The sequence below is a fragment of the Sphaeramia orbicularis genome, chromosome 12, assembly GCF_902148855.1.
Source record: "Sphaeramia orbicularis chromosome 12, fSphaOr1.1, whole genome shotgun sequence".
In the NCBI taxonomy this organism is placed as follows: Eukaryota; Metazoa; Chordata; class Actinopteri; order Kurtiformes; family Apogonidae; genus Sphaeramia; species Sphaeramia orbicularis.
This window is the reverse complement of record NC_043968.1, coordinates 11472083-11495041: the sequence shown is the minus strand read 5'-3', so window position 1 is coordinate 11495041 and position 22959 is coordinate 11472083. Positions and strand designations below refer to the sequence as shown.

General features: G+C 35.0%; 1 protein-coding gene across 2 annotated transcripts in view; it reads left to right on the top strand.

Moving 5' to 3' along the window:
• Positions 1-12554: 12554 nt before the first annotated feature.
• The window catches only part of LOC115430320 (carboxyl-terminal PDZ ligand of neuronal nitric oxide synthase protein), a 146840-nt gene continuing 136435 nt past the window's right edge, over positions 12555-22959 (top strand). Inside the window, exons 1-2 of one of the 2 annotated variants that reach the window (XM_030150270.1) lie at positions 12555-13124; positions 19625-19696. In XM_030150270.1, the coding sequence (XP_030006130.1) occupies positions 13020-13124; positions 19625-19696 (177 nt within the window). In that variant the 5' untranslated portion in view covers positions 12555-13019. The remainder of the gene's footprint in view (positions 13125-19624; positions 19697-22959) is intronic. The other variant, XR_003936922.1, reaches the window with a different exon arrangement.

The window sequence follows — 22959 nt, the reverse complement described above, 5'->3', positions numbered from 1 at the left end:
TATGAATGAATGAATGAATGAATGTGGTTATGGTCATTTCTGGGCACAGTAAAAGTACCATGGATGTATTCATGTCTTTCTTCACAGACCTTTAACTGAATTGAATTGAACTGAAAAATCTTTAATGTCCCTGAAGGGATATTTCATTTGCGACAGAAGTGTACATATCTCACATATCACCAAAACAATCAAGCTCACATAGTACAATAAACACAATTAATACAGTAAATAAATAAATAAGTACATAAATAAGTCATCATAGGAAGACAAATGATGCGCAAAGTATGATTTTTATGCCAATTTCTCCGATTTTGTCACACATAAACAACAACTCAGTTCTATAAAACATTCCTTATAAATGGCAAATAATATTCATTTTGAATTTAACCTAACGCTAAATATTAATATCAGTTCGATGTTTGGTTTAATATGTTCATTACATCATAACTGTATGTGACATATTATTTTATAGTGTTTTATATATACAATATTGTAGTTTAAATAATAGAAAACATGCTTTTGATCCTTAAAATATGGTCCTTTACCTCTGGATGTGAATTTCTGTGATTTGTGAAATTCTTTAAATTTGATTAAGATACAAATGCTGCCAAATCCGTGTCAAGATACTGTAAATTTTTAACATCACGCTGCTTTAGTTTCAACGGAAAATGTCAAATAAATGTCACAACGAAAGTCTTCTTGCAGTGTAATGTTGTCATGGGAAACGTGTGTCTTTGTAGAATAACACATGAAAATGCATATTAGGCTGAGGGATCGGGAAAACAGGACAGTGGAATACTGAAGGCCTTTGTAACAGCTTATAAATCAGGAAGTGGACGTGGGTTGATATCTAGATTATATAAAGATTTCCAAGACTCCCAAAATTCAAACACCCTACATATTAAAAATAAATGGGAAAGAGAAGGAGGAATGGTGGTATCTGATGAAGACTGGGAGAATATCTGTACAATACAATGGAAAACAACATATTCACACAGCTGGAGGGAATTTGGGTGGAAAAGTATAATGAGATTTTTTATTACCCCTGTTCAAAAAAAACATCAAGGTGTGGGGGCGAATTGTTGGAGGTCATGTGGTTCAACTATAGCCAATCATCACCATGTATTCTGGAGCTGCCCCAAAATAATATTTTTTGGTGAGAAATTCATAAGAGTTTAGAAACTATTTTTCATACCAACGTATCATTTGAATTTTTGACCATGTACTTGGGGGTGGGAACGAATGTTCAAACTGAAGAAGACAAATATCTAATGAGAATATTACTGGTCGGAGGGAAGAAGGCCCTGACCAGGAAATGGTTAAAACCAGATGCTCCAACATTAGATGATTGGTATAAAATTATATATGATGTTAATTTTATGGAAAAACTAACATTCTCATTAAAAATGCAAATGGAAAAGTTTTTGAGACTGTGGGCTAAATGGATTAGATACATTAGACCCAGGAGACCAGATTTGCTATAACTTAGTGAAATATCATGTGGATTGTATTGTATGTGGATCTTTAAGGATGGATGAGTGGACATGACAGCCATTGTTCAGCTGTTCAGTAGTATATAAACCTGTATAAACTAGAAAAGCACTCAGAGAGCGCAGACCTCCGCCAAGCGCAAAAATTCCCCACATAATCGGTGATACAAATCCTACATTTATTTTAAAAAAAGATTCAGATCAGTCTTTGCGATTTGATAGAACACTTATATAAATTGTGATAAAATCCGCAATCTGGATCAGATCCAGATCAGTCTTTGCCATTTGATAGAACACCCCATTGTAAATCCCTGAGTCAAATTGCATGAGATTTGCACAATTCCCCCATATTGTGATTTCCACCATAAATATTAGTCCCATATTTATTTTACCTATATTTTAAGATTCCTTGACCATGAAAACATACCATTAGCAACTGGATTCATAATTATATCCTTATTAGTTCAGTAGTTATTCATGAAAATCACATTTCTCGTAATGGCGGTTTTCTTCTGGATCTAGCTCCTTAAGTATTAAAGCTACATGAAATCCGGTGGCATACTCCCGATGCGGAACTGACTGAGCTACACGATGGCGCTTGTCAGAAATTTCTACCTTTAATATTAAAGGCACAGTAGGCCAAAAAGTAAGGGCACCCCCATTTTTTATATAAATTGAGATAAAATCCGCCTTCTGGATCAGATCTGGATCAGCCTTTGAAATGCGATAGAGGACCCCATTGTCAATTCCTGAGTTAAATTTCATGAGTTTTGGTCAATAATTAAGCGAGATATTGGGAAACGAAAATTTTGGCCCCATTTACCACAATGTTAACGAAAATTTCAAAGTGATCCAGAATCCAGGATTTCTTCCGGATCACCCCCAAAAGTTAACCATTTCTTCCTTATCCCATTTCCAACAAACCCTGAAAATTTCATCAAAATCTGTCCATAACTTTTTGAGTTATGTTGCACACTAACAGACAGACAAACAAACAAACAAACAAACCCTGGCAAAAACATAACCTCCTTGGCGGAGGTAACAAGAAGCACTCGGAGAGCGCAGACCTCCACCAAGGCTGATCAGTGCCCCCCCCCGTGGGCCCCCCCACGCCAAGGAGGTTATGTTTTTGCCAGGGTTTGTTTGTTTGTTTGTTTGTTTGTCTGTCCGTTAGTGTGCAACATAACTCAAAAAGTTATGGACAGATTTGGATGAAATTTTCAGGGTTTGTTGGAAATGCCCCCCCCCCCCCCCGATCACCACCAAAATTTAATCATTTCTTCCTTATCCCATTTCCAACAAACCCTGAAAATTTCATCCAAATCTGTCCATAACTTTTTGAGTTATGTTGCACACTAACGGACAGACAGACAGACAAACAAACAAACAAACCCTGGCAAAAACATAACCTCCTTGGCGGAGGTAAATATGGTGGAAAATGTAAGGGAGAGCAGGGGTTGGAAGATCATCGCCGTTGAAACATGTCTTGTGTTTTTTGCTTTGTTTTGTTTTGTTTTATTTCTAGTGTGTATCACAGAGATCTTGTAAAATGCAGGACTATGTATGACCTCCCTGATAAAAATAAAATTATAAACTAGAAGCACTCGGAGAGCGCAGACCTCCGCCAAGGCTGATCAGTGCCCCCCCCCCCCGATCACCACCAAAATTTAATCATTTCTTCCTTATCCCATTTCCAACAAACCCTGAAAATTTCATCCAAATCTGTCCATAACTTTTTGAGTTATGTTGCACACTAATGGACAGACAAACAAACAGACAAACAAACAAACAAACAAACAAACAAACAAACAAACAAACAAACAAACAAACCCTGGCAAAAACATAACCTCCTTGGCGGAGGTAAAAAAAGAAAATGCATATTAATTGTTACATCAAGACTGAGAGCACACTGAAAACCTTGTATACACACAAAAGCATTCAAACATGATCAAACTTGGGAACAACCCGGCTCCGGTCCTCCAAACCTACAGGGGGCAGAAACAACAGGCATGTAACAGTGAGTCCAAACAATCAGCCTGCACTTCCTGGGGAACCCTTAAACCTGCACACCTGCTGGGAAAGCATGGGAGGGATAGGTTTGTAATGTGCTGACAAACTGCACACAGGATTTCACCAAGTCAAAGGAAAACACAACTCAGCTTCTTATAACTGGTAAGAAAACTGATATTTGAAGTAAATGATAAATGTGTGACAGTTGTGAACACTAAACTATTAAGGAACCATGTTCACTGTGTAACTTTGTGCTTAATTACTTTATGAAGAAAATATAGACACCTAAATTGTCATCAGCTAAACTAAATAGTAAATTTATTTGTGTTCCTTTGTTTGTTTCATGAACTTTGTTTGTGTTTTGAAAAGAAGAGTCATTTCAGGTTAAATGTTATTTAACAACATTTGACAAATTGAGATGTTTATTTAAAATGTTCGCTTTCATTAATCCTTATCTAAATAAATGTATATTAATGACGAATTCCCTTCATCTCTAATTTGCACATATTTCGATTTCACACGACTTTATATCTTTTATTTTTCTAATATATGTCTGTATCTTTTGTGTTGTTATTTAGATGTAAGTGCGCCGTCACTGACAGACCACCTGCAATTTCATTGTATAACTGGTGTAATGACAATAAAGCTTATTCTATTCTATTCTATTCTATTCTATTCTAAACCCAGAAAGACCCAAACATCTACTAAAATCATCTACTGATCTAAACTGTTTAATACCTGCTGATCCACTAATCCTATCAATACATGTAAATAATTGGTGTAAAATACAGTTTGTCATCTTTTCATGGTCATCAGATATGACCCATTTGGACGTTCAGAGGCTCCGTAGTTACCGTGGAAACACCGTCATCTTCTACAACATTGATTCACCAGGAAAACCAATGAAGTTGGATCACTGACAGTGGGTGAATTCTAGATTTTTTTTTGCTTAATTCAAGATTTTTTTTTTTTACTTAATTGAAGATTTTTTTTAGCTTAATTCAAGATTTTTTTTTTTAACTTAATTGAAGATTTTTTTGGCTTAATTCAAGATTTTTTTTTTTTTTTTTACTTAAAGATTTTTTTTTACTTAATTCAACATTTTTTGCTAAATTTGAGATTTTTTTTGGCTTAATTGAAAATTTTTTTTACTTAATTGAAGATTTGTTTTGGCTTCATTGAAGATTTTTTTTTTTTTACTTAATTGAAGATTTTTTTGCTTAATTCAAGATTTTTTTTAACTTAATTGAAGATTTTTTTGGCTTTATTGAAGATTTTTTTTGCTTAAAGATTTTTTTGGCTTAATTCAAGATTTTTTGCTCAATTTGAGATTTTTTTGGCTTAATTGAAGATTTTTTTTTTCTTAATTGAAGATTTGTTTTGCCTTCATTGAAGATTTTTTTTTTTTTTTTACTTAATTGAAGATTTTTTTTTTTAGCTTAATTGAAGATTTTTTTTTAACTTAATTGAAGATTTTTTTGGCTTAATTAAAGATTTTTTTTTTTTTACTTAAAGATTTTTTTGGCTTAATTCAAGACTTTCTGCTAAATTTGAGAATTTTTTTTTGGCTTAATTAAAGATTTTTTTTACAGATTTGTTTTGGCTTCATTGATGTTTTTTTTTTTTTTTTTTTTAACTTAATTTAATTTTTTTTTTGTTTAATTCAAGATTTTTTTTTTTTAACTTCATTGAAGATTTTTTTGGCCTTATTGAAGATTTTTTTTTTTTTTTGCTTAAAGATTTTTTTGGCTTAATTCAAGATTTTTTGCTAAATTTGAGATTTTTTTTGGCTTAATTGAAGATTTTTTCTACTTAATTGAAGATTTGTTTTGGCTTCATTGAAGGTTTTTTTTTTTTTTTTTTTTTTTACTTAATTGAAGATTTATTTTTGGCTTAATTCAAGATTTTTTTCCTTAATTCAAGCTAAATTTTTTTTTTTGCTTAATTCAATTCAAGACTGTGGAATTTTTGCGCTTGGCAAAAACATCCCAGGGGCCGAACTGGACCCTTTGGCGGGCCGCATTTGGCCCCTGGGTCACATGTTTGACACCCCTGTTGTAGAAGATGACTGTGTTTCCATGGTAACTACAGAGCCTCTGAATGTTCAAATGGGTCATATCTGATGACCATGAAAAGATGACAAACTGTATTTTACACTAATTATTTACATGTATTAATAGGATTAGTGGATCAACAGTTCAGATCAGTAGATGTTTGAGTCTTTGTGGGTTTAGATTAATAATCGAGTTTCATTGTCAAACCTATGACTTTGACTTTTTACATTATTTTTGTCGTTCAATGTACAGTTTGCTTTTCAAAAACCAAAACACCACTGATGTTTGATCTGGTTCAGTGTCTTTGGAGGTTTGTTGGTCGCCTTGTGCTGCTGTGAAAACACTGATATCAAAGAGCCGATTGTCTTTTGTGTCTTTTATCGTCGACACACAGGGTTGATTATCATTCAACCTGGTGCGACCCTCTGTAAATGGGATTATTGTTATTTCAAAGGTACATGTGTCCTTTTTAAATGGGTTTGTCTTTTCTGTTTTCTCTCTCTGTAGCTGTGTTCATGACACTGAATGAAAGCACCGGAAAACACATATTAAACCAAAAAGGAAAAAAAAACAACAAAACAACAGAAGTACATTTTGTCTCCACAGATATTTTGGTGCTTAGTATAAAGGTTTGTTTAAATAAGGTGCATCATCCAACTGAATATGACTTTATGGTGTAAAAACACTGAATGAAAATGGACAACATAAGAAGTAAATGAATAAAAGGAACAAGCAATGAATGAAATAAAGTGAACAGAAATACAATAATAAAATGACATCAAATTAACTCAATTACACTGGTCAACAGCAAATTTATTGTTAAAGTTTTTTGAGCTGATTTAGGATAATTTTGGTGTGCTGAATCCAAAAATCACATTCATTTTGTTCAATCTGGTCAACTTTCTGAACTATGCTACATATTGGCTTTTTAGCGTTTTTGCTTACATTTATGGGCGTTTTCACATACATGATACAAAATTCTGTCATATTTCTTGCAATAAAGGAGTTCTGAAGATTTTACTTTTGCCAATTTATGATTAATAGTTTTTTTAATATTACAGGTGAATGAAATGGCTTCAACTAGAAGATCTTGTAAAAATAAGCCTGATGTATTCTGCTACATCTCCGGTGAATACACCATTGTACCTAACAGGAATCCTGTTAGAAAATGATTTTTTTTCTCTTAAAATCTATTTTGGGTGAGAACTATATAAAAAATCAACTGATAAAGTCACAAAAATGTAATCAATTTTGTGAGAAGATCAAATTTTTCAAAATCAAATTAGCAAAAAAACCTGACCTGATTGAGAAAAACAGATGTCATTTTTGGATTTAGCGGTGCAAAATGGTCCTAATTCAGTTGAAAAAACCTAGACAACTTACAAAAAACATTTTTTTGTAACCCAGTGTCATCTTAGTGATGATAATGACATTCAAACTAAGGTTAGGAGTCTTTATGGTAGGAGTAATTTTATCTCTCGCAGGTTTTATTTTTGTTCCGCTACTGTTAAGAAGAAATTGTTCATATCTTTTTGCTTGAATATTTATCTCTGTTACTTATGGGTGAATTTTAAACGTTGTACTGCTCACTCAGTCAGAGTTGTTTTTAACAACACATTCTGTATTATACATGGTCTTTATCGTAGCTGTAGTGCTAGTGGTATGTTCTGTTTTAATAATGTTCGCTCTTATTATGAGATGTTACGGAAAGCAATTTAGAATTTTATACTGCGTTTAAGTCACTCTAGAAATGTTGTGATTTTTACAATTGTTAACTCTGACTTTTATGCAGATTCTACACTTGTTAAATACTGGCACCAGCATCTTTATACTTGTTATTGAAGATAGGGTGTGTGCATGCGTGTTGTTTTTATATACATATAACCCTTTTTATTATTATTATTTTTTTTAATGTTTATTATACTCTATGGACTGTAATTATTTACATGTCTGATACAAATAAATAAATGAAAAAAAAAAAAAGTATAGCTGACAAGGTAACATCTGTGAGATTGATGTAGAATGGTCAGAATCATTAACAAATGTAAATGCTGCTAAAATAGTAAGTTAGTAAATTTTATTTATAGAGCACTTTTCACAGACAGAGTCACAAAGTGCTTTATCAATTCAAATCAGAATCAAATCCAGTTTACAGAGACCCAACAGAATCCTCCAGGAGCAAACACATGTGATTGGTGACAGTGGCGAGGAAAAACTTCCCTGTAACAGCAGAAACCTGGAGCAGACCCAGACTCCTGAAGGATGGCCGTCTGCCTGGACCAGTTGGGGTTAAAGAGAGAGAGTAAAGGAGGAGAAAAGAGAGAGCGATAGAGAGAGACTGGGGGATTGGGGGGGGGGGGGGGGGGCGACATGGAGTACTTTATGATGAATACATACAGGGGTTGGACAAAATAATGGAAACACCTTCACCTCAAGATGATAATGCCCCAATCCATACAGCTAGAATTGTTAAAGAATGTCATGAGGAACATTCTAATGAAGTTGAGCATCTCGTATGGCCGGCACAGTCCCCAGACCTCAACATTATTGAGCATTTATGGTCAGTTTTAGAGATTCAAGTAAGACGTCAATTTCCACCGCCATCGTCTCTAAAAGAGTTGGAGGGTATTCTAACTGAAGAATGGCTTAAAATTCCTTTGGAAACAATTCACAAGTTGTTTGAATCAATACCTCGGAGAATTGAGGCTGTAATTGCCGCAAAAGGCGGACCTACACCATATGAAATTATATTTTGTTGATTTTTTAAGGTGTTTCCATTATTTTGTCCAACCCCTGTAGAGTGTAGTCAGTCTGTGGTGGTCCTGGGTCAGGTGGGAAACTAAAAAGCCTTTTTGAACAGGAGGGTTTTGAGGTGTTTTTTAAAGCTCTCTACAGAGTCCATGGACCGTAGGTGTAGAGGCAGGTCATTCCATAGACGTGGTGCCACAGCTTTGAAAGACCTGCCACCGCGTGTGCTAAAACAGGTGCGTGGAACCATCAGCAGGTGCTTTTCTGAAGACCTCAAGCTACGAGTGGAGCTGCAGGGCTGGATCAGGGAAGCAATGTATGCAGGGGCCTGGCCATGTAGGGCCCGGAAAGTTAGCACCAGAATTTTGAAATGAAAACGATATAGAACAGGGAACCAGTGGAGAGATTTAAGAATGGAAGTGATGTGGGTTCTCCTGTTTGTGCGGGTCAGGAGCCTGGCAGCAGAGTTCTGGACAAACTGTAGACGGGCCAGCTCCTTCTTGTTTAAGCATGTAAACAGGCTGTTGCAGTAGTCTAAGCCAGAAGACACAAAAGCGTGAACGATCATCTCGAGCTCATTGATGGACGCCATAGATCTGAGTTTGGAGATGTTGCGGAGTTGGAAGAAACAGTTTTTCACTAGGTGTTTGGAGAAGAATTCTAAAGACATGTCCTGGTCAAAGATGACACCCAGATTCCTCAGTTTGGTCTTTACCAAATATAGCCAAAAATATAATTTTAGATTCCACTTTTTGAGGAACAAAAAAAAACAAAACAAAACAAAAAAAAAAAAAACAGTACTTGGGATGAAAACCACCAGGAAATTGTCATTTGGTAGCCTGAGGGAAGGGGGGAAAAAAGTAACAATAAAATGAACAAAAAGGGAAAGAATAAGTAACAACATTAACAGAAAATTACAACTTAACCTAAACAAAATAAACAACAAATATTAGTCAGATTTCTATAAGAACATACAGACTTGTTTTCATTTGCCTTTGTCCATCTGTAACTAGTCACTTTTTTTTTTTTTTGTCTAAAAATGCTTTGACTGGTACAAAACACACCGACTCATCACAACCATCTCCTGTAACCAGACAATTTCCCACACGCAGTTAAATTAAAACTGCATTACACTAGCGTGACCTTTATGTTGTCTTGACAAGGAGAGATTTTCTCTCACCTTTAGTGTTAATATGTTGATTTGTTGACATTTGAGTGCAGATTAGTGGGATTTTAGCGGTGTCATCTGTCAAGCTCTTTCTGATACAGCTGTTAAATTCTTTAATTTTCACGGATTAGTCCAGATAAATTCATCTGCTGCTCTGTTGGATGTGAGGTAGATGACTCTGAACAAAGACGTGAACATATAGGAGCAGAAAAAGAAAAGGACATCTTTGCTTTACCTTTACAGGCACTTACAGACAGTCGCCAACAGAGGGCGCAATGGCTTCACATCATCAACGTGTCCAGGATTCACTGGTTTCAACTGATTTTTTTTAATCTAATGTATTAACTTTGTATTATAAGTCCTATTGATACAAATGATTCCAAGAAAGGTGAATGAAGCTGAGGTGTTCCTCCTGGAAAAATAAGATTAAAGTGGTGAAAAGCATTAAAATCCTCTTTTTTGAAATCAAATAATAAAAGAAAAACATTGAGATGAAGGTTATTTGCTGAGTGATGGTTCACTTTGCCTCTGCAGATGTCATTCAGCTGACATTAGAACTGTCAAACTCCTTTTAGTTCAGTTCCACATTCAGCTAAATCTGATCTGCAGTGGGCCGAACCAGTGAAATAATAACATTATAATATATAAATAATGTCAACGCCAAACTTTTTTCTATGTTTAAGAGCGAAAAAGTTAATTTACATTATGAAAAGGTTCACATCTACAAACTATCCTTTCAAACAATGTGAAAAAAGAAGTGTAATTTTAACAATATTATGCTTCAGTTTATCATTTTTACACATGTACATTATAATTTACAGATCAACAGCGGGTCTACAAATACACAAAACATTTAATAACAGGCAGAATATTGTTAAATTGTACTCACTTCCCATAAAATATTTCAGGTTCATATTTGTTCAGGTTATTCACATTTTTTTGTGAAATTATGCTTTGTTTGAGTGTAAATACATGAAAATATTTACATTTACAAAGGGAGAAATTTGGAGTTGTGAGTATTTATAGATTATTATGATAGTATTTTAGTGGTCTGACACACTTGACATTGAATTAGTCTAAATGTGGAACCTCAACTAAACGGATTGTTAATATCTTCAGTGGAATTTTTGCATTTCACAACTTCATCCCAAGGGCCAGACTGGACCCTTTGGGGGCCCAGATTTGGCCCCCGGGCCACATGTTTGACATCTGTGCATTAGAACAACTGTTGAATTTGATTACAACAGTTTGCATTTATTAACCCTTTCATGCATGAATTATGAGAACCTTAATGGGTCCAAACAGTAATGTCCAGTCAGAGAGCGAACTTTAAATGATCACCATTCCAACATTTATTTCAATATAAAGTAGCTCCTTGTTTTGGATAATCCCTTATGGTCCAACTAAAGCAAAAATGAATTTAAAACTAAAAATGTAGGTCAAATTATCTCTAAAATGTCCCGTCAGAAAGATTTTGAATACTGTATTTTGACCCTAATCAAGATATTGAGTGTTTTTATTCCTCTTTAGGCATGAAAAAACACAATGCGATTGAAATTTTTTTTTATGAACCTGTTTTTCATGGAGTTGCAAAAATATCCACTCAGCTGGACACCATGCATTTAATTTTTGAAGCACAGAAACATGTATTTACTGATATACTGAGGGAAAACTATTAAATAATTTTTTAAAAAAAATGCTGCTAATCTGGTATTTTAACATACTCTAATATTAGTTTTTACTCACTTTATGGAGATAATGTGCAAAAAAAAACCTTTTTGTTTAATAAAAATGGTTAATTACAGTCTATTAACAATAACAAGCAATTGATTTACACTCAAACATGTTAGCGCAGCTCAGATTTATCAAGAACAGCAAAGTTACAGTAATGGTCTGAACTGCAGTGTATGGGATGATGCATAAGTGTCCACTGTGTTGGCTGATATGGAACTAAAACAATAAAATCCATGAATATACAAGAGAACAGCTGGAGAATAACTGTCCACTGGAGTGACCACTGTGCATGAAAGGGTTAAGAGCAACATAAAGCTTAACCCTCCGGTATCCCATCCAACAAGGCCCTTACTAAGCACCAAGTGTGCCTTTTTTGCACACGTGGAATAATGCCAAAAAAAATTTCATACAGTTTGTTTTTAATTCTTTTACACTTTTTTCTATTTCATCAACTTGAGCCGTAAATAAAAATACCAAATCCTCAATAACTGTCACATTTTTAACCCTTTAAATGCTGTGTTTGTAATGTAAACAAACCATTTTTTTGGATGCAAAAAACATTTTTTTTCAATATACTGCATAAAAAGTGGATCACATATTATTTGATTTTTCCATCCTGGCATATGTCAATGATTAACTCCAACATTGGTTAATTTGCATTATTATTTTTGGCGCTAGGTCAAATGTTCATAAATACTAGCATCTGTCACCAAGTGTGCGCAAAATGCACACCTATAAATCAAACTATTAAATATTATGTATTAATTTATTTTTCTGCTCTAATTTGATTTTATTTTTGTAAATCCAGGTCAGCCCTAATCATACAGATCAAATGGAAGAAATAGTGCGTTTCAGGCACACTTGGGAGACGGATGCTAGTCTGGTAATTTTCTTTTGTTTACAATGTGCACATTTTAGTTGGTGGCCAGAATTTTAAACATCATGCAAAAATGAACAACTTTTGAATTCTAACCTTATTTAAATTGTGAAAAATAATATGAAGTTTTTTAACATGAAGTGCAAAGTGTGCGTAAAAGGCGCACCCGGATACCGGTGTGTGAAACAAAACAAACAAACAAATAAATAAATAAATAAGGAGGCATATTGTTTTCATATAATACAGATTACAAGTGTTGATATTTAATTTCTCCTTCTTTCATAGTTGAATGGGTTCATTCTGCAGGAGAAGCTCTTCCCCACATGGACTGAAAACCAGCACCAGGAACAAGTGGATCAAATGTTCCTCCCATGGGAAGGACTTTTTTGTCGACTTTTTCCTCCCTCCTCGCGGTTGCATCATGCTTTGGGAACTTTGCTCCAACGAGGGGCTTGCTTTGTGCTTTGTGGAGGGAGAGACGGGAGCAGCCTCACCTCCGCCTCCTTCCTCCTCCTTCCTCCTCCTTCCTCCTCCTCCTTCAGGACGGGATTCAAACGTCCCCACAGCAGCAGCAGTAAAAACACATCACCTGCAGGAGGGAAAACCTAGAACCGGGTCTTTACGCTGGATTTGGAGACGCTCCTGCTTCACGTTCCGTGCGTAACTCAGCACAGGAGGAAACCCAAGCTGTCTGTGCGTGTATTATTGTTAAGGAGGAGGAGGGGAAGGGGTGAGGGGGGGTGCGCCCAAATCTGCCCCTCTTGAGGACGGGACCTTTGGATGTCTGACAACAACAATGGACTGCGTCTCCACCGGGAACTTGGGGCCGTTCCGTCCGGACTCAGTGGATTACTGTAGCGCGTCCAAAGCCGTCCGTGCGCGTGTTTGTTAAACACTGTGTTTTTTCCGCGTCGGGGCTTTTGTAGTGGGAGCCCACGATGCCCGCGAGGAACAGGTACAACCTGGTGGACGACGTGGGGGACTCCAGGATTCCGCTGCACAATGAGGAGGCTTACCAACACGGGATCTGTTTCCAAGCCAAGGTGACATTTAAGACGCGTTCATTCTGGGGCTGAGGTTAGAAATGCGCGCGGTCCGTGTACACAGTGTGCGTGGGGGGTCGTGGAGTGGAGTGGCAGGTGCACGCGGACCCTTCAGCTGGGGTCCGTCAGGAAGTTGGAACACATGGCAGGGTCCAGATCCACGCATGTGGTGTGAGCTGCAGGTGCGCCATAGAGAAGTTTAGGAAGCTCAGGTTCTGACTGGGACTGTGAGCAGGGTTCAGGGGCCATACCCTCCCAGTATGAGCTGACCAGTACATTAACCCTTTCATGCAGAGTAGTCACTCCAGTGGACAGCTTTTCTGCAGCTGTTCTCTTATATATTCATGGGGTTTGTTGTTTTACACTGTAAAAAAAAAAAAAAAATCCTGTTGTTTTTACGGAAAAAAACTGCCAGCTGTGGTTTCCAGAACAATACTGTAAAAAACACACCCAACTGTAAATGTATTTACGGAGTAACATGTAGATTTAACATTTTAGACATGTAGATTTAACTTTTTAAACATGTAAATTTAACTTTTTAAACATGTTTATGTAACGCTGGATTTAAATGGTAAATGGACTGCACTTATTTAGCTCAGTTTCTACACCTTCATGGTGTCCAAATCCACCAGGTCCAACTGGGACCAGTTTAGGGTGCAGTGTCTTCCATGGACACTTTGACATATGGACAGTCAGAGCCAGGATTCGAACCACCAACCCTTTGGTTCTTGGATGAGCTGCTCTACCAACTCTACCAACCCATTCATTTACAAAGTTAAAATGTTACACTGTTAAATGTTTAAATGTTTTTAATAACTTTTTTATATATATATATAAAGCAAATCTGCCATTATTTCAACATTATGGTCTTGCAGTTTAAACGGCACCACATTGTTTTTCAATTGACAGTTTTATTTTCTAAAAACAATAGAAATACATCATTTCTACATACAAATCTGGTTTTGTTCACATACTCTTCCTGTAAAAACTACAGCCATATTTGATTCAATCGTTAACACAAAAATCTTTTCAAATAAACAACTTTGTATTGTATTGTCACTTACAGTTTTTTTATGTTGCAATTTTACAACTTTTTGGTGTTAATTCTACGGTCATTTTTTACAGTGTAGTTCCGTATCAGCCAACACAGTGGACGCTCATGCATCATCCTAAACACTGACATTCAGACCATGATGTTCTGGATTAACCTGATCTGCACTAACATGTTTGAGTGAAAATCAGTTGCTTGTTATTGTTATTAGACTATAATTAATAGTTTTTTTTAAACAAAAAGGTTTTTTTTTTTTGGCATATTATCTCCATGAAGTGAGTAATAACTAGGATTTAAGTATAATAGAATGTGAGGAAACATCAGGTTAGCTGCATTAAAAATGTTTTGTTTTGTTTTCGTAGTTTTCACACAGTATATCAGTAAGTATATAGTATATTAGTAAATCCATTTACCATTTTAAACGCATGTTTCTTTGTTTCAAAAATTAAACGCATGGTGTCCAGCTGATTTTTTTCAACTCCATGAAAAATAGGTCCATAAAAAATTTTCAATTGCATTTTTTTTTAATGCCTAAAGAGGAATAAAAACACTCAGGGAAAAAAAATCTTGATTAAGGCTCTCGTAATTCATGCATGAAAGGGTTAATAACATAATAATATATAAATAATGCCAACTCAAATCAATAAATAAATAAACAAATAAATAAATAAATGCTTCAATAAAAAAAAACAACAAACTTTTCAATCAAAGAAAAAAAAAATGTTCAAAGTAAATTTTTTGGGTCGTAAACTTTTTTTTTTTTTTTATTGAATTTTTTTTAGTTAAAGCGATAAAGAAACAAATCAACCTTCATAAAAAATAGGTTCAATCAAAAAATTCAATCGCTTTGTTTTTTCATGCCTAAAGAGGAATAAAAACACTCAGGAAAAAAAATCTAGACAAAGGTTCTCATAGTTCATGCATGAAAGGGTTAAAGTTGGCTCTGACAGGACACTACTGTGGAACTGAACATAAACCCAGGTTCTCCACCCACTCCATGGCTTTTCCATGTAAATCGGATATTTTTCACTATATTTAATTAACTGATCATGTAGATGTTCATGAAAACTCAGAGTAAAATCAAAGCTTATCATTTGACAACAAGAAAACTCAAGAAAAAGTGACTTTTTCAGCAAAGATTTCAATGACTGAGCATAAAAACAAGCATCTATGACTTCTGTCATTGATCCGACTCCATGGGTTTTACTGGTGAATCAATGCTATAGAACACAGGTGTCAAACATGCGGCCCGGGGTCCAAAATCGGCCCACCAAAGGGTCCAATCTGGCCCGTGGGATGAATTTGCAAAGTGAAAGTTAGGGCATCAAACTCAAAAATAATATAATAACCTATAAATAATGACAACACCATTTTTTTCTCTTCGATTTAGTGCAAAAAAACATTAAATTATGAAAATATTTACATTAACAAACTATCCTTTAATGATAAAATGTGAACAACCTGAACAAAAGTGAACAACCTGAAATGTCTAAAGAAAATTACGTTCAATTTTAGCAATATTTTGCCTGTTACTAAATGTTTTGTGCCTTTTGTAGATCTGATCTGTATTGCACGTGTATATAAATGATAAGTTAAGGCATAATATTGATAAAATTGTACTTATATTTTGTAATAAATTTCATTTTTTTCAGATTATTCACATCTTTTTGGTTTGGATGGTTTGTAAATGTAAATATTAGCATGATTGAATGTCATTTTTTGCACTAAAACAATTTGGAGTTGTCATTATTTATTGGTTATCTTGTTATTATTTTACTGGTCCGGCCCATTTCAGATTAAATTCAGTTTGAATGTGGCCCCTGGAAGAAAATGAGTTTGACACCCCTGCTGTAGAAGATGACTGTGTTTCTACGTTCACTACGGAGCCTCTGAACGTCCAAATACGTCATATCTGATGACCATGAAAAGATGACAAACGGCATTTTATACCAATTACTTCCATGTATTGATAGGATTAGTGGATCCACAGGTATTAAACATTCTAGATGAGTAGATGCTTTTGGTGGTCGGCTGCTGTTTGGGTCTTTATGGGTTAAACTCACATGGTTTTTTTAGTCCTGTGTTTGCAAAGATGTGTAATTTTATGTTGGTTGCTCTTGATTCAGTTGCATTACTCATTACAGAGTCGTACACAGAGCATTGTGGTACAAAAGGAGTGTTACTGGTACAAAGTTCAGTGCTGGTGGTTTTATATTATACGGGTCCTGCTGGTGTAGATACTAAAACTGTTGGATTCCAGCCTCATGGTCCGACTGGTGTTTATCTTATGATGTTGTGCAGACCACAAACTGAACATCATCACATGTTTGTGAGTTCTTGTCTTAAAAGTCCAATTCCAATTCCAATCTGGGTGATAATCTGACTTTCTGTTTCATTATTATGTTAGTATTTGTTGCTTTTTAGATCTCATTTAAAAACAAAATTTTCATTATATAAATCTAAAAATACTTTATATTTTTAAGTTTTTCAGCCCTTTATCACATTATATTTGAACGAACACATTAAAACATACAAACTGATAAAAAAAAAACCTGTGGTATAACATGACATAAATATCTGCCTCTGCCATCAGTGAAAATACATATATATTAGTACTAATAATGGCTGATATTGGTCAATACCAAGCCGTTACATCAATGGGTTCTTAATTTACTGTGGATAGATTTTAATATTAGGATCTGTATTATTATTATCTTTAGTATTTATGTTATACCACAGGTGTCAAACATGCGGCCCGGGGGCCAAAACCGGCCCGCCAAATGTTGCAATCCAGCCCACGGGATGAATTTGCAAAGTGAAAGTTAGGGCATCAAACTCAAAAATAATATCATAATAACCTATAAATAATGACAACACCAATTTTTTCTCTTTGATTTAGTGCAAAAAACATGAAATTATGAAAATGTTTACATTAACAAACTATCCTTGAACAATAAAATGTGAATAACCTGAACAAATATGAACTACCTGAAATGTCTAAAGAAAATTCAGTGCAATTTTAACAATATTCTGCCTGTTACTAAATGTTTAGTGTCTTTGTAGATCTGATCTGTAATGCATATGCATAACTGATAAGTTGAGGCATAATATTGATAAAATTTTACTTATATTTCTTTACAAATTTCATTTTTTTCAGGTTATTCACATCCTTTTTGTTTGGATAGTTTGTAAATGTAGATATTGGCATAATTTAATGTTATTATTTGCACTAAAACCATTTGGAGTTGTCATTATTTATTGGCTATCATGCTATTATTTTACTGGTCTGGCCCACTTCAGATTAAATTGGGCTAAATGTGGGTGCCAGAAGAAAATGAGTTTGACACCCTTGTGTTATATGCATTAAGCTAGAACACGAAATCTTTGTTTTATTGTTCTACTTACTACTATTTTGATGTCGAAAACAAATATTTTCCTTTCTTTAATTTTTTTTTTTTATTGACAGTTATATAAAAAATTGGATTGGCAGGATTTTGTCATATACTGGCTATAAGAACAGTCTAAAACTATAGCAAAACAGCTTTTTACATAATAACTTTTTCTTTATATCGCACCTTTTAAAAATCATTCATTTTTATTATGTTGAATAAAGTCAGAATAATGTTGTTTGATTTAATATACAGAATGTTTTTAGGGCTTTTGCAGCATTACATTCAAATGAAGGAAACAAATGATTATGAGCGTTAAGTCCTGACGCTAAACACATCAGGTGTCTTATTACATTGTGTACACTGTCACATTGTTTTCATGTTGTTGCAACTTTTATACATACTTTCACCTGCCCCTCAGAACCAGAAACCAGCCCTTAACCCTTTCATGCATAAATTATGATAACCTTAGTCGAGATTTTTGTCCTGAGTGTTTTTATTCCTCTTTTTAAATTAACCCTTTCATGCATGAATTTTAAGAGCCTTAATCAAGATTTTTATTCGTGAGTGTTTTTATTCCTCTTTAGGCATGAAAAAAAAATGCAATTGATTTTTTGTAATAAACCTGTTTTTATGATTTGTTTCTTTATTGCTTTAACTAAAAAAAAAAAAAAAAAAGATCCAAAAAATTGCATTTGAGCACTTTTTTCCTTGATTGAAGTGATTTTTTTTTTTTTCTTTTTTTTAATGAAAATTTTTTTTGGGGTTGAAGCAATAAAGAAACAAATCTACCTTCATAATTTTTTGTAGAGTTCCAAAAATGCTCACTCCGCTGGACACCATGTGTTTAATTTTTGAATATCAGAAAGTGATATAGAAAATCAAAACACTTTTAATGCTGCTAATCTGATGTTTTGGTTTTTTTTTTTTTTTTTCGCTTTTTATCATATTCCCAATTTTTATTAGCAATTGATTTACACTCAAACATGTTAGTGCAGATCAGGTTTATCAAGAACAGCAAAATTACAGTAATGGTATGAATGTCAGTGTATGGGATGGTGCATGAGCGTCCACTGTGTTGGCTGATATGGAACTAAAATAACAAAACCCATGAAAATACTAGAGAACAGCTGGAGAATAACTGTCCACTGGAGTGACCACTATGCATGAAAGGGTTAAACTCTAAGAATTCATGACTTGACGTTAATTATGATAATTGTCCGTTTTGACTGGTATTAAAATGGGTTATCATGACAACATATCACCCACACTTCACTGATCATAAATGGAGCTGAATGACACTCAACACTTCCTCAGTAGTTGTGTGAAAACAGTCATCAGTTGATTTTTTTCTACAGCAGTCAAGTGTAATTTTATTTTATTTATTTATTTATTTAGAATATGCAGAGAAACAAAATAAAACTAGAAGCACTCGGAGAGCGCAGACCTCCCCCAAGGCTGATCAGTGGCCCCCCCCCGTGCCCCCCCCCCCCCCCCCACGCCAAGGAGGTTATGTTTTTGCTAGGGTTTGTTTGTTTGTTTGTCTGTCTGTTTGTCTGTCCGTTAGTGTGCAACATAACTCAAAAAGTTATGGACAGATTTTGATGAAATTTTGTGGTCTGCGCCCCCCCCCTGTGGACCCCCCCCACCCCCGATCACCACCAAAATGTAATCATTTCTTCCTTATCCCATTTCCAACAAACCCTGAAAATTTCATCAAAATCTGTCCTTAACTTTTTGAGTTATGTTGCACACTAACGGTCAGACAGACAGACAGACAAACAAACAAACAAACCCTGGCAAAAACATAACCTCCTTGGCGGAGGTAACAAAACAAAGCAAATTAAGACAAAAACAAAATAACATTTAAATGAACAGAATCTATCTTCAAGTACGTGCAAGTCTGAATTTTGCATGGTCGAAAAAGAGTAGGAAGAAGGATAAACTTATTTAATCCTACCCCTCATTGAATCACTGAGGTTTAAGTGTGCACCTTTAATGTGTGAGTGTGTATGGGACAACTCTCACTCTTCTTGTTGATGTTTTTGTTTTTTCTGCAGTACGTTGGGAGTCTTGACGTGCCTCGGCCAAACAGTCGGATGGAGATCGTGGCAGCAATGAGGAGGATCAGGGTAAGACGAAATCCACATGCATGATGAGTGGTGCATTTAACTCAAATTTGCCAAAGGATAAGAAGTAGAGGCAGTAGAACTCACAAAGGATGACACTGCTTTATTATTTCAGGGATAGTGTCTTTAATTTTGTTCACACTCCAATAAATATGAAGTTAACTGAAGTACCGTCTATTCTGTACTACTCTATGAAAGTGGCCCGTGAAACACATTCAAAATCAGTTTTCTTTTACATATTTGAAGGTGTTACAAAAAAGTAACACAATAATTACTTTCCCTGGTAAATAATTACATTTATGAGGGAGTAATTGCGTTACTAATTCAATTACTTTTTTTTTGAGAAAGTAACTAGTAACTATAACTAATTACTTTTTAAAAATAATTTGCCCAACACTGGACATGATCACCTAAAGAATAACTTTTCAGGGCGATATAAGAACTTATTTTTATACAATACATCTTGAATTAAGCAAAAAAAAAAAAAAAATCTGCCAGTGGAACAAGTGAAAATTATCTTGGTAAGATTTCTTGAAATAAGATTTTCCAGATCTATTGTCTAAAAATGACAGTCTTATATTTCACTGAAAATTTACTCTTTAGGTCACAGGTGTCAAACATGTGGCCCGGGGGCCAAATTCGGCCCGCCAAAGGGTCCAGTCCGGCCCCTGGGATAAATTCGTGAAATGCAAAAATTGCACTGAAGATATTAACAATCCTTTTAGTTCAGGTTCCACATTCAGAACAATTCAGTCTCAAGTGGGCAGGATTCAATAAAATACTATCATAATAACATATAAATAATGACAACTCCAAATTTTTCTCTTTGTAAATGTAAATATTTTCATGTATTTACACTAAAACAAAGTATAATTTCACAAAAAATGTGAATAACCTGAACAAATATGAGCATTTTTGAAACGTCTGAAGTGTAACTTTACCAATATTCTGCTTATTATTAAATGTTTTATGTATTTGTAGATCCACTGTGATCTGTAAGTTCTAATGTACATGTGTAAATGACAAACTGAAGCACAATATTATTAAAATTACACTTATTTATTCAGTTTGTTCATATTATCCACAGCTTTTGAAAGGATAGTTTGTAGATGTAAACCTTTTCTTAATGTAAATTTACTTTGTTCGCTCTAAAACATAGAGAAAAGTTTGGAGTTGATATTATTTCTATATTATTACCTCCGCCAAGGAGGTTATGTTTTTGCCAGGGTTTGTTTGTCTGTCTGTTTGTTTGTCTGTCTGTTTGTTTGTCTGTCCGTTTGTTTGTCTGTCCGTTAGTGTGCAACATAACTCAAAAAGTTATGGACAGATTTTGATGAAATTTTCAGGGTTTGTTGGAAATGGGATAAGGAAGAAATGATTAACTTTTGGGGGTGATCCGGAAGAAATCCTGGATTCTGGATCACTTTGAAATTTTCGTTAACATTGTGGTAAATGGGGCCAAAATTTTCGTTTCCCAATATCTCGCTTAATTATTGACCAAAACTCATGAAATTTAACTCAGGAATTGAAATGGGGTCCTCTATCACATTTCAAAGGCTGATCCGGATCTGATCCAGAAGGCGGATTTTATTTTAAAAAATAAATGTAGGATTTGTATCACCAATTATGTGGGGAATTTTTGCGCTTGGTGGAGGTCTGCGCTCTCCGAGTGCTTTTCTAGTTATGTTATTATTTTACTGGTTCGGCCCACTTCGGATTAAATTTAGCTGAATGTGGCCCCTGAACTAAAATGAGTTTGACACCCCTGATTTAGATGATTATGTTTATGTCTTATTTTAAGTGTGATGAGATATTTGGACTAGAAATGAGAAAAATACACTTGGTAAGACTTAGATTTTTTAGCAACAACATGGGAATCATACTTAGAGTTGTGTCCTGCTGTCAGAGTAAATTATTTCCAGAAACTAGTGACAAAAGGAAAGCAGAGAAGGGCTGAGTGTCTGGAGGTGGAGGAGCCTGGCTTGTATTGATCTATTCTCTTCATTTCATGCACGCTATCATATAATGCACAGTTTTCCCCTCACAAAACTATATCAGTAGCGTTTCAATGGCTATCAAGTCATTGTTTTCCTCTGTCTGCGTCCCAGCCGGCCAACAGCCTCCTCCAGATGCGTATCAGAGGTGGTTTCTGTAATCTAAGTGTGAGTCACCGGCTCGGTTCAGAGACACGACAAGGCTCTTAACCCCGGCTGAGTGAATATTCAATGGAAAAGAATGCACAATATTCTTTTTATGTGCAAGAAAAAAACCCTGAAACACCTGAAAAATGCATGGGTTTTGAGCCAAACTTATTTTTTGGGGGGAATCCTTTCTCATTTAGTTGTCGCTCTAGTATTTATAAAATGGGTTTGTAGGTGGCTGATGTGTGTATTTACTGTGTTTTTTTTTTTGGGCTACTTGAAAGAGATATTTCAGGCAAACTAAACCCATTTATAAAAGTAGGTCTATAGAGCAGAGTCAGACTGTTTATGAGACTGTGTGTGTGAATGGGCTGAGTGTGCAGATCCTATTCTTCCCAAACAGACAAATCGATTCGGTCGTAAAGTGAACATCATGATCATCAGGGTGATACAATAGCACCCTGAGCAGATACAGGCCGGCTTCAGAGTTGCTTTTGAGATTATCGTAAAGATGATCTGCCCTGAAAAAACGTTGACATCAACTCTAGATCCATTAGCCGGCGTCTATTTATGTGACATTCCTATTTAGACCTAACACACACACACACACACACACACACACACATCGGGTTGTTAGTGCGTATTTATATCTGTGCGTGTTCTCACTTGTGAATGCATACATGTTGGCTTTGTGCATCTTTGTATTTTAACTTCCCTTGAGATCCAAAGAAAGCCTTAAATTAATAATGAAAGCAATAGTGTATTATGGTTGTAACTATTGTATAGAATAACCTGGTTTCTGAAGAGCAGGTGAATGAAGCCGGATGTGGCCTTTATGGTGGTGAATCTAAAAGCCTGATCTATAAAAAACAACCCAACAACCTCTTATTTATTAATTTGTCTTTTGTGTTGAATGTAATCTGCAGGCAGTGACTGGAAACATGTTACTATGTATAGATTACAGTGACCGATGGTTGACTTGGCTTTTACTGTCGTGGCATCTTTCCACTGTAGTTGTGGTTATAAAAGAAACCCTGGGACTGAGAGGAGGAAATACAGGATGGAGACTGGAATTTTCCAAGGATTAACTTAGTTTATGAAAAATAGAGATAGACAGATTAATCT